This window comes from Thamnophis elegans, chromosome 1 (assembly GCF_009769535.1).
Source record: "Thamnophis elegans isolate rThaEle1 chromosome 1, rThaEle1.pri, whole genome shotgun sequence".
NCBI classification, from domain to species: Eukaryota; Metazoa; Chordata; class Lepidosauria; order Squamata; family Colubridae; genus Thamnophis; species Thamnophis elegans.
The window spans coordinates 183,953,001-183,973,977 of NC_045541.1; the positions used below are offsets into that span (position 1 = coordinate 183,953,001).

The following is a 20,977-nucleotide window of genomic DNA, read 5'->3' on the forward strand; positions in this document are numbered from 1 at the left end:
CTGTGCTTGGGGGTGTTAATTGGAACCCTGACATGTCTATGGAGATTCTCAGTCATCCAGGTCAGGGTTGTCACCAAGGTGCTTTTTTTTTCAAGAGGCAACTGGACTTTCTGGTTTCTCCTTGAAGAGGTTTCGCTTCTCATCCAAGAAGCTTCTTCAAGCTCTGCTGTTGGGAATCCCCCAAATCGTGTTTCAGGTTCAATATTCACTGACTGGAATCAGAGGTAGAGAAAAAGGAGAGCTGTGTTACATCATGTCCTCCATCTCACTCTATTCAACAAGGCTGGAAGAATATTGTCTTTGATGGTGTTCTTCCCCTACCAAGTTGTTAGGCAACATTCCCACACAGTTTAAGTTAGCCTTCACCTCTCTGTTATTCAGTGGAAATGAGATTCTATATCAACCCTAACTGAGCAGAAATAAATAATCTATGTCTTCATGTCCTCCATCTCACTCTTTGCAACAAGGCTAGAAGAATATTGTCCTTGATGGTGTTCTTCCTCTACCAAGTGACAGCAAACAAATTTCCTGGGCTCTAACCAGTTGTTAGGCAACACTCCCACACAGTTTAAGTTAGCCTTCACTTCTCTGTTTTTAAGTGGCACAGGAGAAATTAGATTCTATATCAACCCTAATCAAGCAGGAATTTATAATCTATTTCTTCAACACTCACACACTTGTATTATTGACCACCAGCTGATCACCATGGTTATCCCGCCCCTCCTCTATCTGAACAAACTCTGGCTCAGGCTGAACTCCATCTTGGATGCAGGTGCTCAGTTTCAGGTAGACCAAGTGCCACCTGTACTTTGACCCCCAGGTCCACCTGCTCCTTGGATCAACAACAAAAGACACAAACAGGTTTTTTCCCTTCTGATGTACGAAGAGAAGCTATTCCTAAATGGGTGGGATGGCAGTCAGCCTTGCAATTATCAGAAGAACAGTAATTCTTCTTGTATCCTCCATAGATTTCTACCCAGAAAAGTCTTTCAAGACAGAACTTGCTTAAATGACGTAAGGTCTGAATCCCCCAAGGGGAGCTGGACATGCCACCTTAGGTTGCTTGGCAAAGAAGTAATTTCTTGCAATAAACAAATTTTAACTGGCCTCAATGTTTTCTCCTGCAACAAGCCAGATAAGAGAAAGCACACTTGATATTAATTTGCCCCCAAGGCCACCCAAGTGCCACCGTCTGCTTCTTCTGTGCTAAAGCCCTGGTGATATTGCATGGGAGGCAGCTGAAGTTCAGCTTCTCAACACACATTGAATTTTGGTCAATGGAGGAAGGCGAAAATAATGAATGGGCTTCCTCTCCTCCTGCTTCTCTTTTGGCTCCTGCCTTCAGCAACTCACAATGAAATGCAAACTGTATGTGTACCAAGGAACCCTTTGCGAACTATGGAGGACCACTACAGGCCTGGCAATCTCATTATTGGGGCGAATTTGCTCCTGAAAAAGATGTATGACGTTGGAGAGTTGAAATTTGACTGTGAGCCATCAAAGACAGCAACTACAAGCAGGTATGTTTCACCTGGGAGGGAATGGTGTTAGAGGGTTATCTGCTTTATTTGGGATTCAGGTACTCCTTTCACAGATTCTTCTTCTGGTGATGCTTGCAAATTCTGCTGCAGTTCAGCACCTTTGGTGCTTTTCAAGATAAAGAACCACTTTAATAAAATAGGCTATCATGTTACAGTTTCATCGGGAAGATGATAAAGTCAGGAAGGGAGTATATGTGGTGTGAGTGAAGAAGTTGACTTATAACAATAATCTGGACAGAAAGCCCTGGTGGAAAACTCAAAAGGCTGATTCATTTACAGTGTTTGGTGTACAAAAAAGAGCAAACTGTATTTTGGAATAATTAATGGTCTTTTGTAACCCTCTTTTGCAACTCTATCTTGTAGCCTCCAGTGGAGTCCTGTGAACAGCAGTGGTTCCTAGAGCTGAGACAGCTTTTCAAAAGGAGAACCAAACTGCTAAAGCTTCCTTAGATATTTCTCCCATGGATGAGCCATGGCTGTTCAGAGCTGCAGATGTGGTCCTTTTCAGGCTCTGGACTCTCTCCAGACTGACTATGGTTTCAAGGCAGTGCCATCCACACAACCTCCTTAATCACATTTCCTTGTGCAAAGGCTCAAAACAAATGGATTCACCACTTCAAAGTCCAGGAGAACACACACACACATGTGAACACACACATGAACACACATGAACACACACATACACACACACACACACACACACACACACACACACACACAAACTCAGGAAAAGCAAACTCCACCAGCATACAAAAGGTCCCCTGTAATATTTTGAAATATTTTCTCTTTATAGCGTTACATTCAAGAATTATCAGCTGTTCCGGGCCTTGGGACTTGCAGTAACAAGCATCAACAAGGATTTGGTTCTGCTTCCCAACATCACCCTCGGCTTCCATATTTATGACAATAAGGAGACTGTTAGGAGGGTTTCCTGGAACAGCCTCTCTCTTCTGTCTACTCGAGGCCAGATGGTTCCAAATTACAAATGTGACAATCAGGACCCTCTGCTCTCTGTCATCGGAGAATTCAGTTCCCAACCCTCAAGGCAGATGGCCTCCATCTTCAGCACCTTCAAGGTCCCACAGGTAAGAACAGAATCCAGGAGGCCAGGATTTGGAGAACTCATGCGAGAGTTGCATTTATTTTTATATTTTATGTCTCAGGTGAAAGTGACAACGTATTTGGGAAATGCTTTCCTGGATGAATTCTTACCTAATTGTAACCAGGCTTCAGTGTGGTTTATTGTGTGAATCAGGTTGATGGTTGTTCTCTTAGCTCTCACATGCAAAGCCAGGCAAACTATGCCAGTGGTGGCTCTTCATAATAGAATAATAACAACAACAGAATAACAGAGTTGGAAGGGATCCTTCAGGTCTTCCTGCTCAGATAGGAAACACTATATAATTTCAAATAAATGGTTGTCCAATCTCTACTTGAAAACCTCAGTGTTGTAGCACCTGCAACTTCTGGGTGCAAGTTCTCCCATTGGTTGATTGCTGTAACCATGGAAAGTTCTCCTTAGTTCTAGATTGCTTCTCTCCTTGGTTAGTTTCCATCCATTATCTCTGATCTTGCCCTTAGGTGCTTTGGAAACTAGTTTGACTCCATTTTCTATGTAGGAGGCCCTCAAATACTGGAAGACTGCTATCATGTCTTCCCTAGTTCTTCTTTTCATTAGACAAGACATACCCAGTTCCTGCAACCATTCACCTCATGCTTTAGCCTCCAGTATACCAATCATTCTGGTTGTTCTTCTCTGCACTCTTTCTAGAGTCTCCACATCTTTTTTACATCATGGCAACCAAAACTGGATGCAATGTTCCAAACGTGGTCTTACTAATGCATTGCAAAACGTACTAACTCTTAATATGGTCTTGAGTCTATCCCTCTGTTAATATATCAGTCAGGACTCAATCATCCAGGCCAAAGCGTCTGTCTTGAATCATGGCAACTGGACCAAGCTTTGTTCATCTGAGATCTTTCATTGCTCATCCATTCATTCATCCATTCATCAGTCAGAGCAAAATTAGTTAGGCAGAGTCAGAGAATCACTGGGACGTATCAACTCTTGGCAAACCAACTTCAGAGGTTTCTCCCCCAAAATGCCTTGTAGTATGTCAATAAAGTTTCAGCATAAAGTATGACCTTTTCATGAAAAAAAATCATTTCTAAAACAAGACTATTTATTTCTGCAGCTTGGGTTTGACGTCATCAAGTTCACTCAGGCAGACAGAATTGCTTTTCCTTCCTTTTTCCGGATCAATCCCAATGAATTTCCTCAGTATGAGGGTTTAGTCCAGCTGCTCCTGCACTTCCAGTGGAACTGGGTCGGCCTTATAGCCCCTCAAAGTGACGATGGAGAACGTTTCACCTCAACTCTGATGCCGATGCTGAAGGAGAAGGAGATCTGCCTGGTCTTCACCCAGCGGTTCAAAAATGAACATGTTTTATTTGCAGGGATAAAATTGATTCCTTTCATCATAACTTGGTTCAAAGCTGAAGTGATTATTTTGCTTGGAGAACCTAAGTCTATTAAAACTATATATAGCTCTCTGGAGAATTTTAGAAAATTCATTGGGATTCCATTTAGAACTGTTTGGATCCTGACTTCCCATTGGGAAATCAGTGCATCTTCTACGGCTTTGTCACTTCTAAAGCCCTTCCATGGAGCTTTGCATTTCAAGGACCACAGCCATGATATCCCAGAATTCAGGCAATTGCTCCTGTCTTCAGACCCCTCAAACCCCAAAGGAGACGTCTTTCTCCCTTTATGGTGGGAAAGGCTCTTTGGCTGCAAGTTCCACAAAGCAGGAATGATCCTTGCAAAGGGAGAAAGAGAATGTACTGGAAAGGAGAGTTTGCAGACTCTTCCTTCTTATATGTTTGAAGCGAGCATGACAGGTGAAAGTCACAATATCTACACTGCCATTTATGCTGTGGCACACGCCCTGAACGACATGCATGGATCACGAGGGCGACCAGCCATGATGAGGCTTGGAAAGAGGATCTCCCATATACAGTCATGGCAGGTAATTCTGAAACTTTCTATCCAGGTTTATTTTTAGATGTCCTCATGGATGTTTAAATAATTCCATGCCACCCATCTCACTATATTTGAACATAAATGAAATCAGCAATTATTAAAGAACAATAAGTATGATGATTTGATTTTTTTAAAAAAGGGAAGAGTAACCGTACAAATTGTCAGTAAGTTCCAGAATGGAAAGTTCTTCTTACAAGGTCTTCAGTGGTTGTTTGAGTTTCAGGGGATGAAGCATCATTCCAGGGAGGAGGAAGATGACGAAATGGGTTCCTTAGTGCTTGGTGTTGTTTCAACAGATCAGTAAAACGTCTCCATAGCCACTTTTGCAGAACCACTAAAGTTTCTTTCGGAATGTAGCCTGAATCCAATCTCTACCAGGACATTTTATTTTCATTTTATTTTTAATGGTTTAGCATCCTGTGTGAGCACAGACTGTTTGTTTAATATAGTATTTGTTGTGCTGCTTAGCTTGCTGGCCGAAAGGAGCCTCTGTGAATCTCAGCTCCCACAGAAGGGCCCTTGTGCAAAATGGTTTCTGACCTTCATCAAGGCTTAACCTGGGTTGCTTCTCTGCCATGGAGGGACAAATACTGTCTGGCTGTTGCTTTTGCCTGACTATGTCATATGTAAGTCAGAGACTCTGCACGGCACATGACCAGACACAGATGCTACATTCAGTACTTTTTGAGTATCAGAATAAAAGAGTTGGAAGAGACCTTGGAGGTCCTCTTGTCCAACCCACTGCTCAAGAAGGAAAACCTATACCATTTCAGACAAGTGGCTGTCCTGTCCCTTCTTAAAACCTTCAGTGATGGAGCACCCACAACTTCTGGAGGAAAGTCATTCCACTGATTAATTGTCAGGAAATTTCTCTTTAGTTCTAGATTGGGTCTTCCCTTGATTAGTTTCCATCCATTGCTCCTTGTCCTGCCTTTGGGTGCTTTGGAGAATAGATTGACCCAGTCTTCTTTGGGGCAGCCCTGTAGATATTGGAATTCTGCTATCATGTCACCTTTAGTCCTTGTTTTCATTAAATTATATATGTCCAGTTCCTGTAACCATTCCTTATATGTTTTAGCCTCCAGTTGCCTAATCATCTTCATTGCTCTTCTCTGCATTCTTTCTAGAGTCTCAACATCAGTTTATATCATGGCAACCAGAACTGGATGTAATATTCCAAATGCAGTCTTACCAAGACATTATAGAGTGTTGCTATTATTTCACTTGATTCTAGTCATTTATTAATGCAGCCCCAGGACTCCGTTACCTTTCTTGATTCATATTTAATTAATTCTCAATCGGGACTCTCTGATCTCTCTCATGGATACTTCTTTAGAGCAAAGTTTCACCTATTCTATATTTGTGCATTTGTTTTTTTTTCTTGACTAAGTGTAGAACCTTACTTGTCTGACCCCTGAATTTGATTTTGTTAAATAGGGCCCAATGGTCAAGTCTATCAAGATTTGAGTATTTTTTTTAATTAATACTTATAGGCCGCCCTTTTCCCTGAGGGGACTCAGGGCGGCTTACATAAAATGAGGGGAAGGGATATACAAACAATAGCACATACAATACATAAAGTAAAATAATAAGCAACATTCATTCATCATTCGGGTGGGGGCAATTATCTTTGTCCCCAGGCCTGACGGGCTAGCCAGGTCTTGAGGGCTGTGCGGAAAGCCTGGACGGTGGTGAGGGTACGAATCTCCATGGGGAGATCGTTCCAAAGGGTCGGAGCTACTACTGAGAAGGCTCTCCTCCTTGTAGTTGCCAGTCGGCACTGACTGGCAGATGGAACTCGGAGGAGGCCTAATCTATGTGATCTAATTGGTCGCAGGGAGGTAATTGGCAGGAGGCGGTCTCTCAAGTACGCAGACCCACTACCATGAAGGGCTTTATGAGTGACAAGTAGCACCTTGAAGCACACCTGGAGATCAACAGGTAGCCAGCGCAGCTCGCGGAGGATAGGTGTTATGTGGGTGAACCGAGGTGCACCCACAATCACTCGCGCGGCTGCGTTCTGGACTAGCTGAAGTCGCCGGATGCTCTTCAAGGGCAGCCCCATGTAGAGCACATTGCAGTATTCCAGCCTAGAGATCACAAGGGCCCGAGTGACTGTTGTGAGAGCCTCCCGGTTCAGGTAGGGTCGCAACTGGCGCACCAGGCGAACCTGGGCAAATGCCCCCCTGGTCACAGCCGTCAAATGATGGTCGAAAGTCAGCTGTGGCTCCAGGAGGACTCCCAAGTTGCGAACCCTCTCTGAGGGGTATAGAATTTGACCCCCCAGCCTGAGCGATGGAACACTGGTCGAATTATTGGGAGGAAAACACAACAGCCACTCGGTCTTCTCCGGGTTGAGTACAAGCTTGTTAGCCCTCATCCAGTCCATAACGGCCTCAAGACCCCGGTTCATCACGTCCACCGCTTCATTGAGTTGGCACGGGGCGGACAGATACAACTGGGTATCGTCCGCATATTGATGGTATCTTATCCCGTGCCTTCGAATGATCTCACCCAGCGGTTTCATGCAGATGTTGAATAGTAGGGGGGATAAGACCGAACCCTGCAGCACCCCATATGTTAGGGGCCTAGGGGTCGATCTCTGCCCCCCCACTAACACCGACTGCGACCTGTCCGAGAGGTAGGAGGAGAACCACCGTAACACAGTGCCTCCCACTCCCACCTCCCGCAGTCGTCGCAGAAGGATACCATGGTCGATGGTATCGAAAGCCGCCGAGAGGTCGAGGAGAACCAGGATGGAGGGATGGCCTCCATCTCTGGCTCTCCAAAGATCATCGGTCAATGCGACCAAAGCGGTTTCTGTGCTGTAACCGGGTCTGAAGCCTGACTGGAAGGGGTCGAGATAGCTTGCTTCCTCCAAGGACCGCTGAAGCTGGAAGGCCACCACCTTCTCGACAACCTTCCCAACAAAAGGGAGGTTGGAGACTGGACGGTAGTTGTTAATGACAGCTGGATCCAAAGATGGTTTCTTCAGGAGGGGTCTCACCACCGCCGCTTTAAGTGCGGCGGGGAAGTGCCCCTCCCGAAGAGAGGCGGTAACAACCGCCTGGATCCAGCCTCGTGTCACCTCACTGCTGTTGACAACCAGCCATGAGGGACACGGGTCCAGTACACAGGTGGAGGCACTTACAGCCCTCATGGCCTTGTCCACATCCCCAGGGGCAACATCCTGAAACTCAACCCAGAGATGGTCTATCTCATCCTCTTGTGCCTCGGCTGGAACTGCAGGGATGGAGTCCAAATCCGACCGAAACCGAGCAATTTTGTCCGCTAAGAATTGGGCATAATCCTCAGCTCTACCCTGCAAGGGTTCCCCCGTGTCCCTCCTATTTAGGAGGGAACGGGTTATCCTAAACAGGGCGGCTGGGCGGCACTCAGCGGACGCAACCAAGGTGGCAATGTGGGATCTTTTCGCTGCCCTAAGTGCCCTGATGTACTCCTTGGTGCTGGTTGTTAGCATTGCTCGGTTCGATTCGGACTTGTCGGACCTCCATAGGTGCTCTAGGCGTCTCCTCCGGCGCTTCATCTCCCGGAGCTCCTCGGTGAACCAAGGGGGTCTCCGGGATCCGCCGCCTCAGAGGGGCCGTAGTGGCGCAATCCGGTCAAGGGTCTCCGATGCTGCCGAGTGCCAGGCAGCAACCAGAGTCTCTACCGGACTGTGGGCGAAAGTATCAGGAATAACCCCAAGCTCCGTCTGGAACCTTAACGGCTCCATAAGTCGCCTGGAGCGGAACCACCTGGTCGGTTCCTCCTCCCTACAGTGCGGGTTTGGTCTCCGGAAGTCGAGCCTCAGTAGGCAGTGGTCTGACCACGACAGGGGTATGATCTCATTACCCCTCAGACCAAGATCACAAGTCCACTGCTCCGAGAGGAATACGAGGTCGAGCATGTGACCCGCTGAGTGGGTTGGGCCCTGGATTACCTGGGTCAAGCCCATGGCCGTCATGGAAGCCATGAACTCCTGTGCCCCATCAGAGTGTTCACCGAGCGACGGCAAGATCCCTCTGTATCTTGATTCAATCTTATGGAGTGTTGGCTATTCCTGCCAGCTTGATACCATCTGCATATTTGATGAATTCATCTTCCAGCATTAGCACTCAGCTTACATATCGCTATATAGTTCTTTACAGCACTCTCTGAGTGGTTTACAATGTCATTACATTGCCCCAACCAACTGGCTCCTCATTTTACTGACCTTGGAAGGATGGAAGGATGAGTCAATCTTGCGCTCATCAGAATCAAACTCCAGACTATAGGCAGAGACAGCCTGCCATACTGTGTTCTAACCACCATACCACCATGGCTCCTCAAGTAAATCACTTATTAAGGTATTGAAGAATACTTAAGACAGAGCCTTGAGCCACTGCATCCTTCCCTCCATGTAGATCAGGGGTGGGTTTCAACCGGTTCGTGGCGGTCCCTGCGAACCGGTTGGTTGCCGAACCTGGAAGTAAGTAACTTCCGGGAACGGCGAAGGGCGCGCCCGCCCGCGGTCCTTACCCGGTTTTGATGAGTTCTGCGCTTCCACGCATGCGCAGGACGCATACAGCGCCTGTGCGATCATCCAGGAGCAGCTGGAGCGTTGCGCAGACGCGAGTACGCATGAGTGCACCGCGCGCATGCACGAGGATGCCGCCGGCCCCGTTCCAACCGAACCGGTTGGAACGGGGTGAGAAACCCACCCCTGATGTAGATGCAGTTCCATTAAGGAGTACATGTTTAGTGTGGTTGGTCAGCCCGTTACTAACACATCTGGTGGTGATGCTATCTAATCCACATGGTTTCTATCTTACACATAGTAGTTTATGGTCTACTTTATCAAATGCCTTACTGAATTCCAAGTAAATTATGTCCACAGCTTTTGGCTGATCTACTGATTTAGTCACATTGTGTGTATATATATATATATAAAATAGGATTTGTCTAGCATGATCTCTTTGGGAAGCCAGCAGGGAAGATCAGCAATGGTGATCACATCTCTACAGAATGCTACAACCAATCATAAGCATGATCTTGTTGCCAAATTCCCAAATATTTTTGACTTACTGTGGGGCTGATATAAGGATCAGAACTTTTTGGAATAGTAGGAAGTCATGTTATGCAGTGACTTTGTAACTTCAAAAACTCTTTAAATGAATGGTCATAACTCAAGAACTATCTGTACTCCTACCTCATTTATAAAACCTGGGACCAAGAGAAACATTTATAATAGTAGCTAACCAATCAATCAATCAATCAATCAGAATAGTCCCTGGAGGTCTTCTAGTCCAACCCCCTGCTCAAACTGCAGACCTTGTACCATTTCATACAAGTGACTGTCCAGGCTCTTCTTAAAAACATTTGGTGATGAAGCCCCTACAACTTCTGAAGGCAACCTGTTCCACTGCTTAATTGTTCTCATCCTTAGGAAGTTTCTCCTTAATTCCAGGTTGCTTTTCTCCTTGATTTGTTTTCATACATTGTTTCTTGCCCCGCCCTCTGGTGCTTTGGAAAATAAATTGATCACCTCCTCTTTGTGGCAGCCCCTCTAATATTGGAATACTTCTATCATGTCCCCCTTAGTCCTTCTTTTCTCTAGACTGGCCAAATCCAAATCCTTCAACCATTCTTCATAAAGTTTTAGTCTCCAGGCCTTTAATTATCTTAGTTGCTCTTCTTTGCATTTTTTCCAAAGTCTAAACATCTTTTCTGTAACGTGGTGACCAAAACTGGATGCAGCATTCCAAGAATGATAGCAGCCAAGATAAACACTAATATTTGGAATTTTTCATGAAAACTTTTGTCTATTGGAATTGGGTGAAGCAACCATGATACAAACACCCCATAATAGAATCTTTTTGCAATGAGGATCACTCTCTCATGCCCCATGCTACATTTCTGTGATTCAATGCTGCTCCTGATGTCCAGATTCACAGGGTTGCAATTATCTCCAAAAATGATGGTCACCATAGAATGCTAGAAACCATAATTTTTAATTTCCAATCACCCCAGTTGCTAAGGATCTATTTCTTTCTTTCAGCTCCTTGCCTATTTGAAGAATGTCCAATTCAATGACAGCTTTGGAAATGAAGTCACAATCTCAGAAAATGGACTTGGAACAGTTCAGTATGACCTTCTCAACTGGCTTTTCCTCCGCAATCAGTCTTTTGTCCCTGTGAAAGTCGGGGGAAAAAATCCCAGGCTTCCCCCAGGCCAGGATTTTTCCATCAGCTCTGGCGCAATCACCTGGGCTAAAAGGGTAGGCTAGAAGGAAATGTTATGAATTCAGGAAATGATTCATTCCCTCCTAGTGATGCAGAATTTCCTTGTCATTGGGGGGGAAATGGATTGAACTAGAAAAATTGACAGCCAAGTGATGAAAGGTCTTTCAATGAAATGGACTCAAGTGTGAGTTCTGCCATGGCCAAGGAGGGTTGAGATTAGGAAAAAATAGCACTAGCAATAGCACTTATATACCGCTTCACAGTGCTTTCCAGCCCTCTCTAAGTGGTTTACAAAGTGAGCCTATTGCCTCCAACAATCTGGGTCTTCATCTTGCCCACCTCAGAAGGACAGAAGGCTGAGTCAACCTTGAGCCAGTCAGAATTGAACTCATGGCAGTGGTCAGGGTCAGCATGTGATACTGCATTCCAACCACTATGCCACCACAGTCCCCCTTCCTCCCTAATTCCTTCCTTCCTTCCTTCCTTCCTTCCTTCCTTCCTTCCTTCCTTCCTTCCCACTTATATTTATATAGTGCTTCATAATACTTTACAGTCCTCTCTAAGCAGCCACTTCCAGCTGAATTTCTAAGCAGTTTACAGCCTCTTGCCCCAACAATCTAGGTCCTCCTTTTACCAACCTCAGAAGGATGGAATGCTGAGTCAACCTTGAGCCTGTCAGGATCGAACTCCTGGCAGTGGAATGCAGGGTTTCCCTGTAATACTGCATATAACAACCGTGGCACCATGGCTCTATCCTAGTTGAAATGTTCTTGAATCCTAATTGAAATCCACTGTGTAATTCGAGAAGGCAACAGTAAAGTCCCTGAATCATTCCTGTTCAGTTGGAACATTATGATTCTTTCTTTTAGAAAAAGCTGCAGCTCAGAGGCAGAGTATGCTCTGAAACTTCCAGCTGACCTTCACCATCTTCTTCTTCCCACTGCTGAGGATACAAACACCTGGTCTGCCTAAGTCGCTCATGGTGGTTCACTCAGGAACCACTCAGGTGGTTCACACCTTGGGAATAAGGACTTGGGTAGCTAGCAGCTGCCTTGTGAAGGGCTAATGCATCATCAACAGCAGGAGGCAAAAGGTCATCAGAGGTGATGGAGTACTGGATGGCAGCGGGGGAAGAGCAGGGCTGTGACTGGGTCTATGTTCCATGCTTCTGGGCTGGGATAGCTGAGCCTTCATGCTGTATGTTTGGAGCTTCTGAGTGTATTATGGCTCTGGGTCTGCTTGACATGCTGTGGCTCAGGAGCCTCTTGGCACACTGTGGCAATGATAATACATTCCCAGGTGCATGGCACAAGGTGGCAGTTCTTAATTACATTAGAAAGTCCAGCACATGGGAGGAAGAACATAATACTTTCCCCAGGAGAACAGGAAGGAAGATCCATTGTAGCATTAGAACAATCAATCCGTGAAACAAGTTGCAGCCAGGAGTTGTGAATGCTCCAACACTGGAAGTTTTTAAGAAGAGATTGGAGAACCTGGGTTTCCTGCCTGAGCAGGGGGTTGGACTAGAAGATCTCCAAGGTTCCTTCTAATGCTGTTATTCTCTTATTTTGGAAATTGAATGATGCATTTTCATTGAATGGAGCACCTCAAGCATTTCTCTTTTCTGTCTTAGAAGGTGCCCTTTGCCAGGTGTGGCAAGAAGAGGTGCCAGGCAGGAGAGAGAAAAAGTGTTCCAGAAGGCAAGGAGGTTTGCTGCTACCAATGTGCCCCCTGTCCAGAAGGGACCATTTCTAATCAGACAGGTAGAGTATACATCAAATGTTGATCTTCCAGGATCAAGGAATCAACCCAAATATGAAGAGGTTCTTGGCCATGTGTGGTAGGTATAACCTGCTTCACAACACGGATGAAAATTATTCTGATCCCCTGTCTAATTGTCCATATCTGAAGAATGAGGATAGGGAGAATTGCTCTCCTGACCCAATTTCACACAGGGTGAACTCAAGGCAGTCATTTTTCAGATTTCTTGCTGTCGTTTCCCATCCTCCTGTCACTTACCAGTGGGGAAAACAAACTCCTGATCACTTTTCTGAATGAATGACACAGAGTGGTGGTTGAGAATTCAAATGAATCCATTAAGTGGAATCAAAAGAACTTTTACTGAGAGAAAATGATTGCATGAAAGCAAGGCGAGAAAAATCCCACGCAAAGCACATAGCATTCTTTCATTTCCCCAAATCCAGCCTCCCTGACCAGTCCACCGGCAGCCAATATGATATCGCAAGATTGTTATGGAAACTCCAAGGTGCTAGGCAGATAACGGTTCAGTCTTAGGACATGATAGCCTTGAGGTCAGGCTGTAACTTGTAATAAGCCACGGTGGTGCATTGGTTAGAGTGCAATACTGCAGAATACTTCTGCTGCCTGTCAGCTGCCTGCAATTTGACAGTTTGAATCTCACCGGTCTCCAGGTTAACTCAGCCTTCCATCCTTCCAAGGTGGGTAAAATAAGGACCCAGATGGATGGGGGCAAGAGGCTGACTCTTTAACCCTCTTAGACAGGGCTGTAAAATACTGTAAAATGGTATATAAGTCTAAGTGCTATTGCTAACTGACTGGGAGGGGAGCTGCTCATTCTCCAAAGACAGTCCCTCTCCCTAATTCCCAAGTAGTTACAGTCAAAGCAAAAGCATGTGAGAATGCTAGCAAGCTTCCTCTCCCCCTCTTCCAGTAGAATGGCAGGACACAACAGTGGACCTGACAGTTGTGTTATGTGTCATGTGCTGCTTCTGTCAGGACTATCAGTCTCCCAGGAAGATTTGCACTTTTCAGGGACCTAAGTTGACCAGGAGCCCTTCCACCACTTTCCTTTTGAGTTGGCCCCTATAGATGGGAGTCACACCTGAGAAACTAAGTGAGAGGGATAACGCTCATTGTGGATGCACATGAAATACTGAAACAAACACTCTTCATTTCAGATGCTGCTCACTGTGAACCTTGCCCAGAAGACCAATATCCCAACAAGAACAAGGACCACTGCATTTCCAAGAAGATCCACTTCCTTTCCTATCACGAGACCCTGGGATACACTTTAACTTCTCTCGCTCTCTTCCTTTCTCTGATCACATTAGCAGTTTTGGCAATTTTCCTTAAGCAACGTGATACACCGATTGTCAAGGCCAACAACCGAGATCTCAGCTACATCCTCCTGGTCTCCCTCCTGCTCTGCTTCCTCTGCTCTTTCCTTTTCATTGGTCGACCTGGGAAGCTCACCTGTCTCTTCCGACAAACCACCTTTGCCATTCTCTTTTCCCTTGCAGTTTCCTCTGTCTTGGCAAAAACTGTCATGGTGGTTCTGGCCTTCATGGCTACCAAACCAGGGAACAAGGCAAGGAAACTCTTAGGAAAACCTCTGACCAACTCCATTGTCTTGGTCTGTCCTCTGATCCAAACAATTCTTTGTGTCACATGGCTGGTAACCTCTCCCCCATTTCCCAACTTTGACTTCTACTCCTTGATAGGAGAGGCCATCTTGGAATGTAATGAAGGCACATCTTCAATGTTTTATGCTGTCCTGGCATACTTGGGTTTCCTGGCTCTTGTCAGTTTCACAGTGGCCTTTCTGGCAAGGAAATTGCCTGATAGCTTTAATGAAGCAAAGTTCATAACTTTCAGCATGCTGGTTTTTTGCAGTGTTTGGATCACCTTCCTCCCCACCTACCTGAGCACCAAAGGGAAGTCCATGGTGGCTGTGGAGATCTTCTCCATCTTGGCCTCTGGAGCTGGTCTTTTGGCTTGCATCTTTCTCCCCAAATGCTACATTATCATACTGAGGCCCCATCTTAACTGTCGGGAAAATATGATAAGGAACAAACATGTCTAACTGATGCACACATGGGAGACATTTAAACATTTGTAATTATATTGAGGCATGTTTAATATGTCATGATATTTCTAAAAGATAATGACAGAGAAGGAAGAACATGTTGATTAAATAATACCTTAACAAGTGCTATAACTGGTTAAAATATATCTGATGTCAGCAACCATCATCTAGCTCCCCCCCCCCTATGTGTTCCCATTGTCATCCCATTGCCAGCGCCCTCTGTGGAAATAATGCTTGGTGTTAAACATATGTTTGTTATATTAAAGAGGATATTTTGTTACTTTATTCATTTAATTTGTATTTTTACTACAGTGTTTTAAAAGGTTAGCTTTGGTGTCAATGGCTTTTAGCATATATATTTGTTTCCATAATCTCTTTCTATTTCTGCTCACCCTGTTACCCATTGCCTTGCTCCTATGGCCCTTAGGAAAAGATCTGGCCATCCTTGACTGACTGGTGTGCTTGCTCGGGGGGGAGGAGGATGACGCCCTGAACCGAGCCCTGGGTCATTGTGGCCTCCTCCGGACATTGCTCCTTGCCTTCCGCTCTAGCCATTAGGAGGAGTAGGATTGTGGCTGAGTTGGCGTGGGAGCAATAGAGGATGGCGGCCGCAGTGGCGAGGACTGGGCTTCGAAAACATCAGCACTCCCCTCCTCCTCTGCCAGAGTGGCTCAGGTCAGTTCCAAACTGTGGCCCCCCAGATTGGGGCCCTTACCCATCTTTAGGAAGGAGATTTCTAGGCATACAGCCCGCTGACCTTCATTGGAAGGGTGTGACTGAACGGTTGCTGCCTATGAACATTAGACTTTTACATCCTATCCTGCCTGCATACGGCCGCCTTATATACCACACACTTTTGATCTGGTGGCCAAGGACGTCTCCCCAGGACATAGGAAGGGAGAGGAGCGGAGTACCTCTCCCCCCTCCTTTTCATATTGTTACACATTACAACTGCACAATTTTTAACTGGTACGGTGAGTGTATGGGATTTGCTTGTGATTGAATGAATGGCCCACTTTTTATCATTCCATTATTGCTGTATTTTATGTGTTTTAACTACTACGTGGGGACTGTCTGAGTGAACAAATGAGTGTGTTTGATTCGGAGGGCCTGCCGGGGAATGCGGGAGCCATGGGGGTGGTTGAGGGAACCGCGGACACGGGAGTGGGCCGGAGCATTACGGTCGTAACAGGGAGGGGCAGATATGGCGGGGACTTTAGGGCTGGCCATTATCGGGGAAGGAGGGCTCGCTACGTCACAGAGATCCCTCCTTCCGGCCCTATGAGTCCCACTCCAAGGCCAGATGGCGCGAGTAATCAGGACCCTGGTCTCAGGCTGTTGTCGCTAAATGCCAGGTCTGTAGTTCACAAGGCTCCCCTCGTCCGGGACTTAATTTTAGACGAGAGGGCAGACCTGGCATGTATTACTGAAACCTGGCTGGGCCCGGAGGGAGGAGTCCCCCTCGTAGAGATGTGCCCAGAAGGTTTTCAGGTGCTCCATCAGCCGAGAGCCCAGGGAAGGGGTGGAGGTGTGGCTATTGTTATCCGAGAGTCTCTAGTACCTCGTAGGATCCCTGCTCCGGAGCTTGTCGGGTGTGAGTCCCTGCTGGTGAAGTTGGACCTCAAGGGTCAAGTGGGTTTGCTGTTAACGTACCTGCCTCCCAACAGCGTTGCAGCAGCCCTCCCCTCGCTCCTCGAGTCGGTAGCCGAGCTGGCAATTGAGTTCCCCAGGCTTATGGTTCTGGGGGATTTCAATTTGCCTTCGCTCGGTGAACACTCTGATGGAGCGCAGGAGTTCATGGCTTCCATGACAGCCATGGGCTTGACCCAGGTAATTCGGGGCCCAACCCATTCAGCGGGTCACACGCTCGACCTCGTATTTCTCTCGGAGCAGTGGACTTGTGATCTTGGTCTGAGGGGTAGTGAGATCATACCCCTGTCGTGGTCAGACCATTGCCTACTGAGGCTTGACTTTCGGAGGCCAAACCTCCACTGTAGGGAGGAGGAACCGACCAGGTGGTTCCGCCCCAGGCGACTTATGGACCCCTTGAGGTTCCAGACGGAGCGTGGGGTGATTCCTGATACTCTCGCCCACAGTCCGGTGGAGACCCTGGTTACTGCCTGGAATTCGGCAGCGACGGAGTCTCTTGACCGGATTGCGCCACTACGGCCGCTCCGAGGCTGTGGATCCAGGAGGCCCCCTTGGTTCACCGAGGAACTCCGGGAGAGGAAGCGCCGGAAGAGACGCCTAGAGCACTTATGGAGGTCCAACAAATCCGAATCGAGCCGAGCACTTCTAACATCGTGCATCAAGGATTACATCAGGGCAATTAGGACGGCAAAAAGATCTTATATTGCCACCTTGATCGCCTCCGCTGAGTCGCGCCCAGCCGCCCTGTTTAGGATAACCCGTTCCCTCCTAAATAGGAGGGATACGGGGGATCCCCTGCAGGGTAGGGCTGAAGATTACGTCCAGTTCTTGGCGGACAAAGTTGCTCGGTTTCGGTCGGAGTTGGACTCCGATTCTGCAGATCCAGCCGAGGCACAGGGGGATAATCTGGTAGACCATCGCTGGGTTGAGTTTCAGGATGTTGCCCCTGGGGACGTGGACAAGGCCATGAGGGCTGTGAGTGCCTCCACATGTGTGCTGGACCCGTGCCCCTCCTGGCTGGTTGTCAACAGCAGGGAGGTGACATGGGGCTGGATCCAGGCGGTTGTTACCGCCTCCCTTCGGGAGGGGGTCTTTCCCCCCGCACTTAAAGCGGCGGTGGTGAGACCCCTCCTGAAGAAACCATCTTTGGATCCAGCCGTTCTTACCAATTACCGTCCAGTCTCCAACCTCCCCTTTGTGGGGAAGGTTGTTGAGAAGGTGGTGGCCTTTCAGCTCCAGCGGGCCTTGGAGGAAGCTAGCTATCTCGACCCTTTCCAGTCCGGCTTCAGACCTGGTTACAGCACAGAAACCGCTTTGGTCGCATTGACCGATGATCTCTGGAGACCCAGGGATGGAGGCCATGCATCCATCCTGGTTCTCCTTGACCTCTCAGCGGCTTTCGATACCATCGACCATGGTATCCTTCTGCGACGACTGCGAGAGGTGGGGGTGGGAGGCACTGTTTTGCAGTGGTTCTCCTCTTACCTCTCAGACAGGTCGCTGTCGGTGTTATTTGGAGGGCAGAGATCGACCCCTAGGCCCCTAACATATGGGGTGCCGCAGGGTTCGGTCTTGTCTCCCCTACTTTTCAACATCTACATGAAACCGCTGGGCGAGATCATTCGGCGGCACGGGATAAAATACCACCAGTATGCGGACAATACCCAGTTGTATCTTTCCGCCCCGTGCCAACTCAATGAAGCGGTGGACGTGATGAACCAGGGACTTGAAGCTGTTAGGGACTGGATGAGGGCTAACAAACTCGTGCTCAACCCGGATAAGACCGAGTGGCTGTTGTGTTTCCCTCCCGCCAATTTGGCAAGTATTCCACCACTCAGGCTGGGGAGTCAAACATTAAACCCCTCAGACAGGGTCCGCAACTTGGGAGTCCTCCTGGACCCACAGCTGACTTTCGAACACCATTTGTCGGCTGTGACCAGAGGGTCATTTGCCCAGGTTCGCCTGGTGCACCAGTTGCGCCCCTACCTGAACCGGGAGGCTCTCACAACAGTCACTCGGGCCCTTGTGACCTCTAGGCTGGAGTACTGCAACGTGCTCTACATGGGGCTGCCCTTGAGGAGTATTCGGCGACTTCAGCTAGTCCAGAATGCAGCCGCGCGAGCGATTGTGGGTGCACCTCGCTTCACCCACGTAACACCTATCCTCCGCGAGCTGCACTGGCTACCTGTCGATCTCCGGATACGCTTCAAGGTGCTACTTGCCACCCATAAAGCCCTCCATGGTAGTGGATCTGGATACTTGAGAGACCGCCTACTGCCAATCACCTCCACACGACCTATTAGATCGCATCGATTAGGCCTCCTCCGAGTTCCATCCGCTGGTCAATGCCGACTGGCAACCACGCGGAGGAGAGCCTTCTCGGTGGTAGCTCCGACCCAATGGAACGATCTCCCCGTGGAGATCCGTACCCTCACCACCCTCCAGACCTTCTGCACAGCCCTCAGAATCTGGCTATCCTGTCAGGCCTGGGGCTAAAGACTGTAACCCGCCCAAATGGTATGAATGTTGTGTTTTAATTATGTATTGTCTTATTTGTAAAAGTCTGTTTTCCCCCCTTTCCTTTGGATTGTGAGCCGCCCTGAGTCCCCCCAGGGAAAAGGGCGGCATATAAATAAACCTTCTAATTCTAATTCTAATTCTTGAGGCTTTGAGAATTCTCTGCTAGTGTCTATGGATATTTTCAGTCACCCAGGTCTTGGCTGTCCCAAAAGTGCTTTTTTAAGAAAAAAACTGGACTTTCTTGTTTGTCTTTGAAGAGGTTTCGCTTCTCATCAAAGAAGCTTCTTCAGTTCTGACAGGATGGTGGGGACGAAAAGGAAGAAGAAAGATAAAGGCCACTCTTTTGAAAACAGCAACACCCACATTTTGGATAGTTAGGACTGCTGGTTTCAACATGTCAAAACTGAACAGCCCCCTCTCAACAGAGAGGGAAAGATATGACATCATCTATCTCCTGTCCGCAACATAGTCCTTTAAGCAGTTCCAAGAAGGTTTCACACCCATTTCCACAACTCAGGTGACCCTGAGAACACAGATAAACCTCCAAGTGGCCTCAATGACTCTCTAAAAGGATGCAAATGACCAGCTATCTGAAAGGAATATAAATCCTTCCATTCCCCACCATCCAGTCAGAGCTGAAGAAGTTTCATGGATGAGAAGCGAAAAATCTTCAAAGAAAACCAAGAGAGCCCAGTTGCCTCTTGAAAAAGCATCTTTGGGAAACCTGTTGATCAGCAATAAACACTCCCTATTTTACTTTTCATGGAAGTCAGTTGTCCCCAGTGAGCATTTTTGCCCTAGAAACTGGTCTTTTGGCTTGTATCTGGTCCCTCAAATGTTCTATTTTCTGCTGAGGTCCAAACAGAATCACAGAGAAAACATAACAAAGAACAAAAATATCTCTGACTAATGCAGGGATTGAAAACGTTCGTTTTGACTTTGGGGCTTGTTTAGAATTTAAAAACATTTCAGACAAGGGAAGAAAAGAGGGCGAGATGTCCATTTCACAACTGACATTCAACCAATATGAGTGATCACAATACATTTGTTAGCTGCCCAGAGTCACTTTGTGTAGGGCAACATAAAAAAATAATAAATAATTACTTATTTACCCACCCTTTTATTTTTCATGAAAGCCACTTGTTCCCATTGAGGCTGTCTTTCCCAACTTGGTAATACAGGTTGACTTTGAAAAAAATGTTGATTTCCAGCAGGAACTTTTGTCCCTTTGTTTTAATGAAGAATCTTTGAAAAGAAGTGTCAACTTGTGTTATCATGGCAAAGAAAATTCATACAGAAACAATAAAATTAATACTGACAACATATGTGTACACATGGGCTCTTTGAGCTTTGCAAAATTCTCTCTTCATTTTTCCATTCAAGTTTTTCTCATTGTATCGTTTGAATGCAAAATATTAAATTGTATTGAGTATTCTCTTCATTCTGACTAGATAAATGTGCTTCATAAATAAACAAGGCCATGCAATGTGGATATTAAGGTATCGTTTCCTGTCCCTGCTATTTTTCATGCTCTCAGATTATTATGGGGATGGATTGATGGGTGTGAATTAATGGAATAGTACAAAATTGTTCAGTCTGGGGCAGAGAGGAAGGAAGGCAACATTGTGTGACAGTCTTAGATGTTTCATGAACTTACAAGAATGCTTAGGGATAGAGAGGGGGAGAGAGGGTCGACCCTGAAGCACTCCACATAGCAGAGCCCCCTGGGGTGACCTTTCACCTTCCACCACCACAGACTGAAACTGTTCCTGAATGGAACCAGAGCCCAGCCAGGTCTCCAATCTCGAACCTTTCTAGGTGGTCCAGCTGGTTACCCTGCTTGATGGCATGAACACAACATGCATGAGGAAAAGGAGGAGGAGGAAGGTGTAGAATGGGGCACCTATCATCTCTCTGGGACACTGCAAATGCAGGAGTTGCCTCATAGGGTGATGATTGGATATTATGCTTGTCATTCAAGGAAAGGCAACCCTTCCTGGTTCAAACCACAAAGGATGAGGACTGAAGAATGGTGTAGAGCAGAATGGTTCACCTGAGAGAAGCTCTTATTCTGTTCTCAAGAAGTCCTCCATCAGGCTGAGTGATCGGTCTTTAAATACTTATTTAAAATATTAATGGCCCACTCAAGTGA

The 20,977-nt window shown here is 46.8% G+C and overlaps 1 protein-coding gene across 1 annotated transcript; it reads left to right on the forward strand.

The window, feature by feature from the left end:
• Positions 1-1,398: 1,398 nt before the first annotated feature.
• On the forward strand, positions 1,399-14,652 carry LOC116506978 (vomeronasal type-2 receptor 26-like). The gene is made up of 5 exons (XM_032214881.1): positions 1,399-1,520; positions 2,335-2,458; positions 3,737-4,570; positions 12,481-12,571; positions 13,748-14,652. Exons 1-5 carry the CDS (start codon positions 1,399-1,401, stop codon positions 14,650-14,652), a joined length of 2,076 nt encoding a protein of 691 aa, XP_032070772.1.
• The last annotated feature ends 6,325 nt before the right edge of the window (positions 14,653-20,977 follow it).

Bases quoted from the DNA above. Each gene is read 5' to 3' on its own strand.
- LOC116506978 (XM_032214881.1), top strand. From the start codon at position 1,399: ATGGAGGACCACTACAGGCCTGGCAATCTCATTATTGGGGCGAATTTG. The intron at 1,521-2,334 runs GTATGTTTCACC...TTCTCTTTATAG, and splicing joins AAGACAGCAACTACAAGCAG to CGTTACATTCAAGAATTATC. The intron at 2,459-3,736 runs GTTAGGAGGGTT...TTATTTCTGCAG, and splicing joins TTTATGACAATAAGGAGACT to CTTGGGTTTGACGTCATCAA.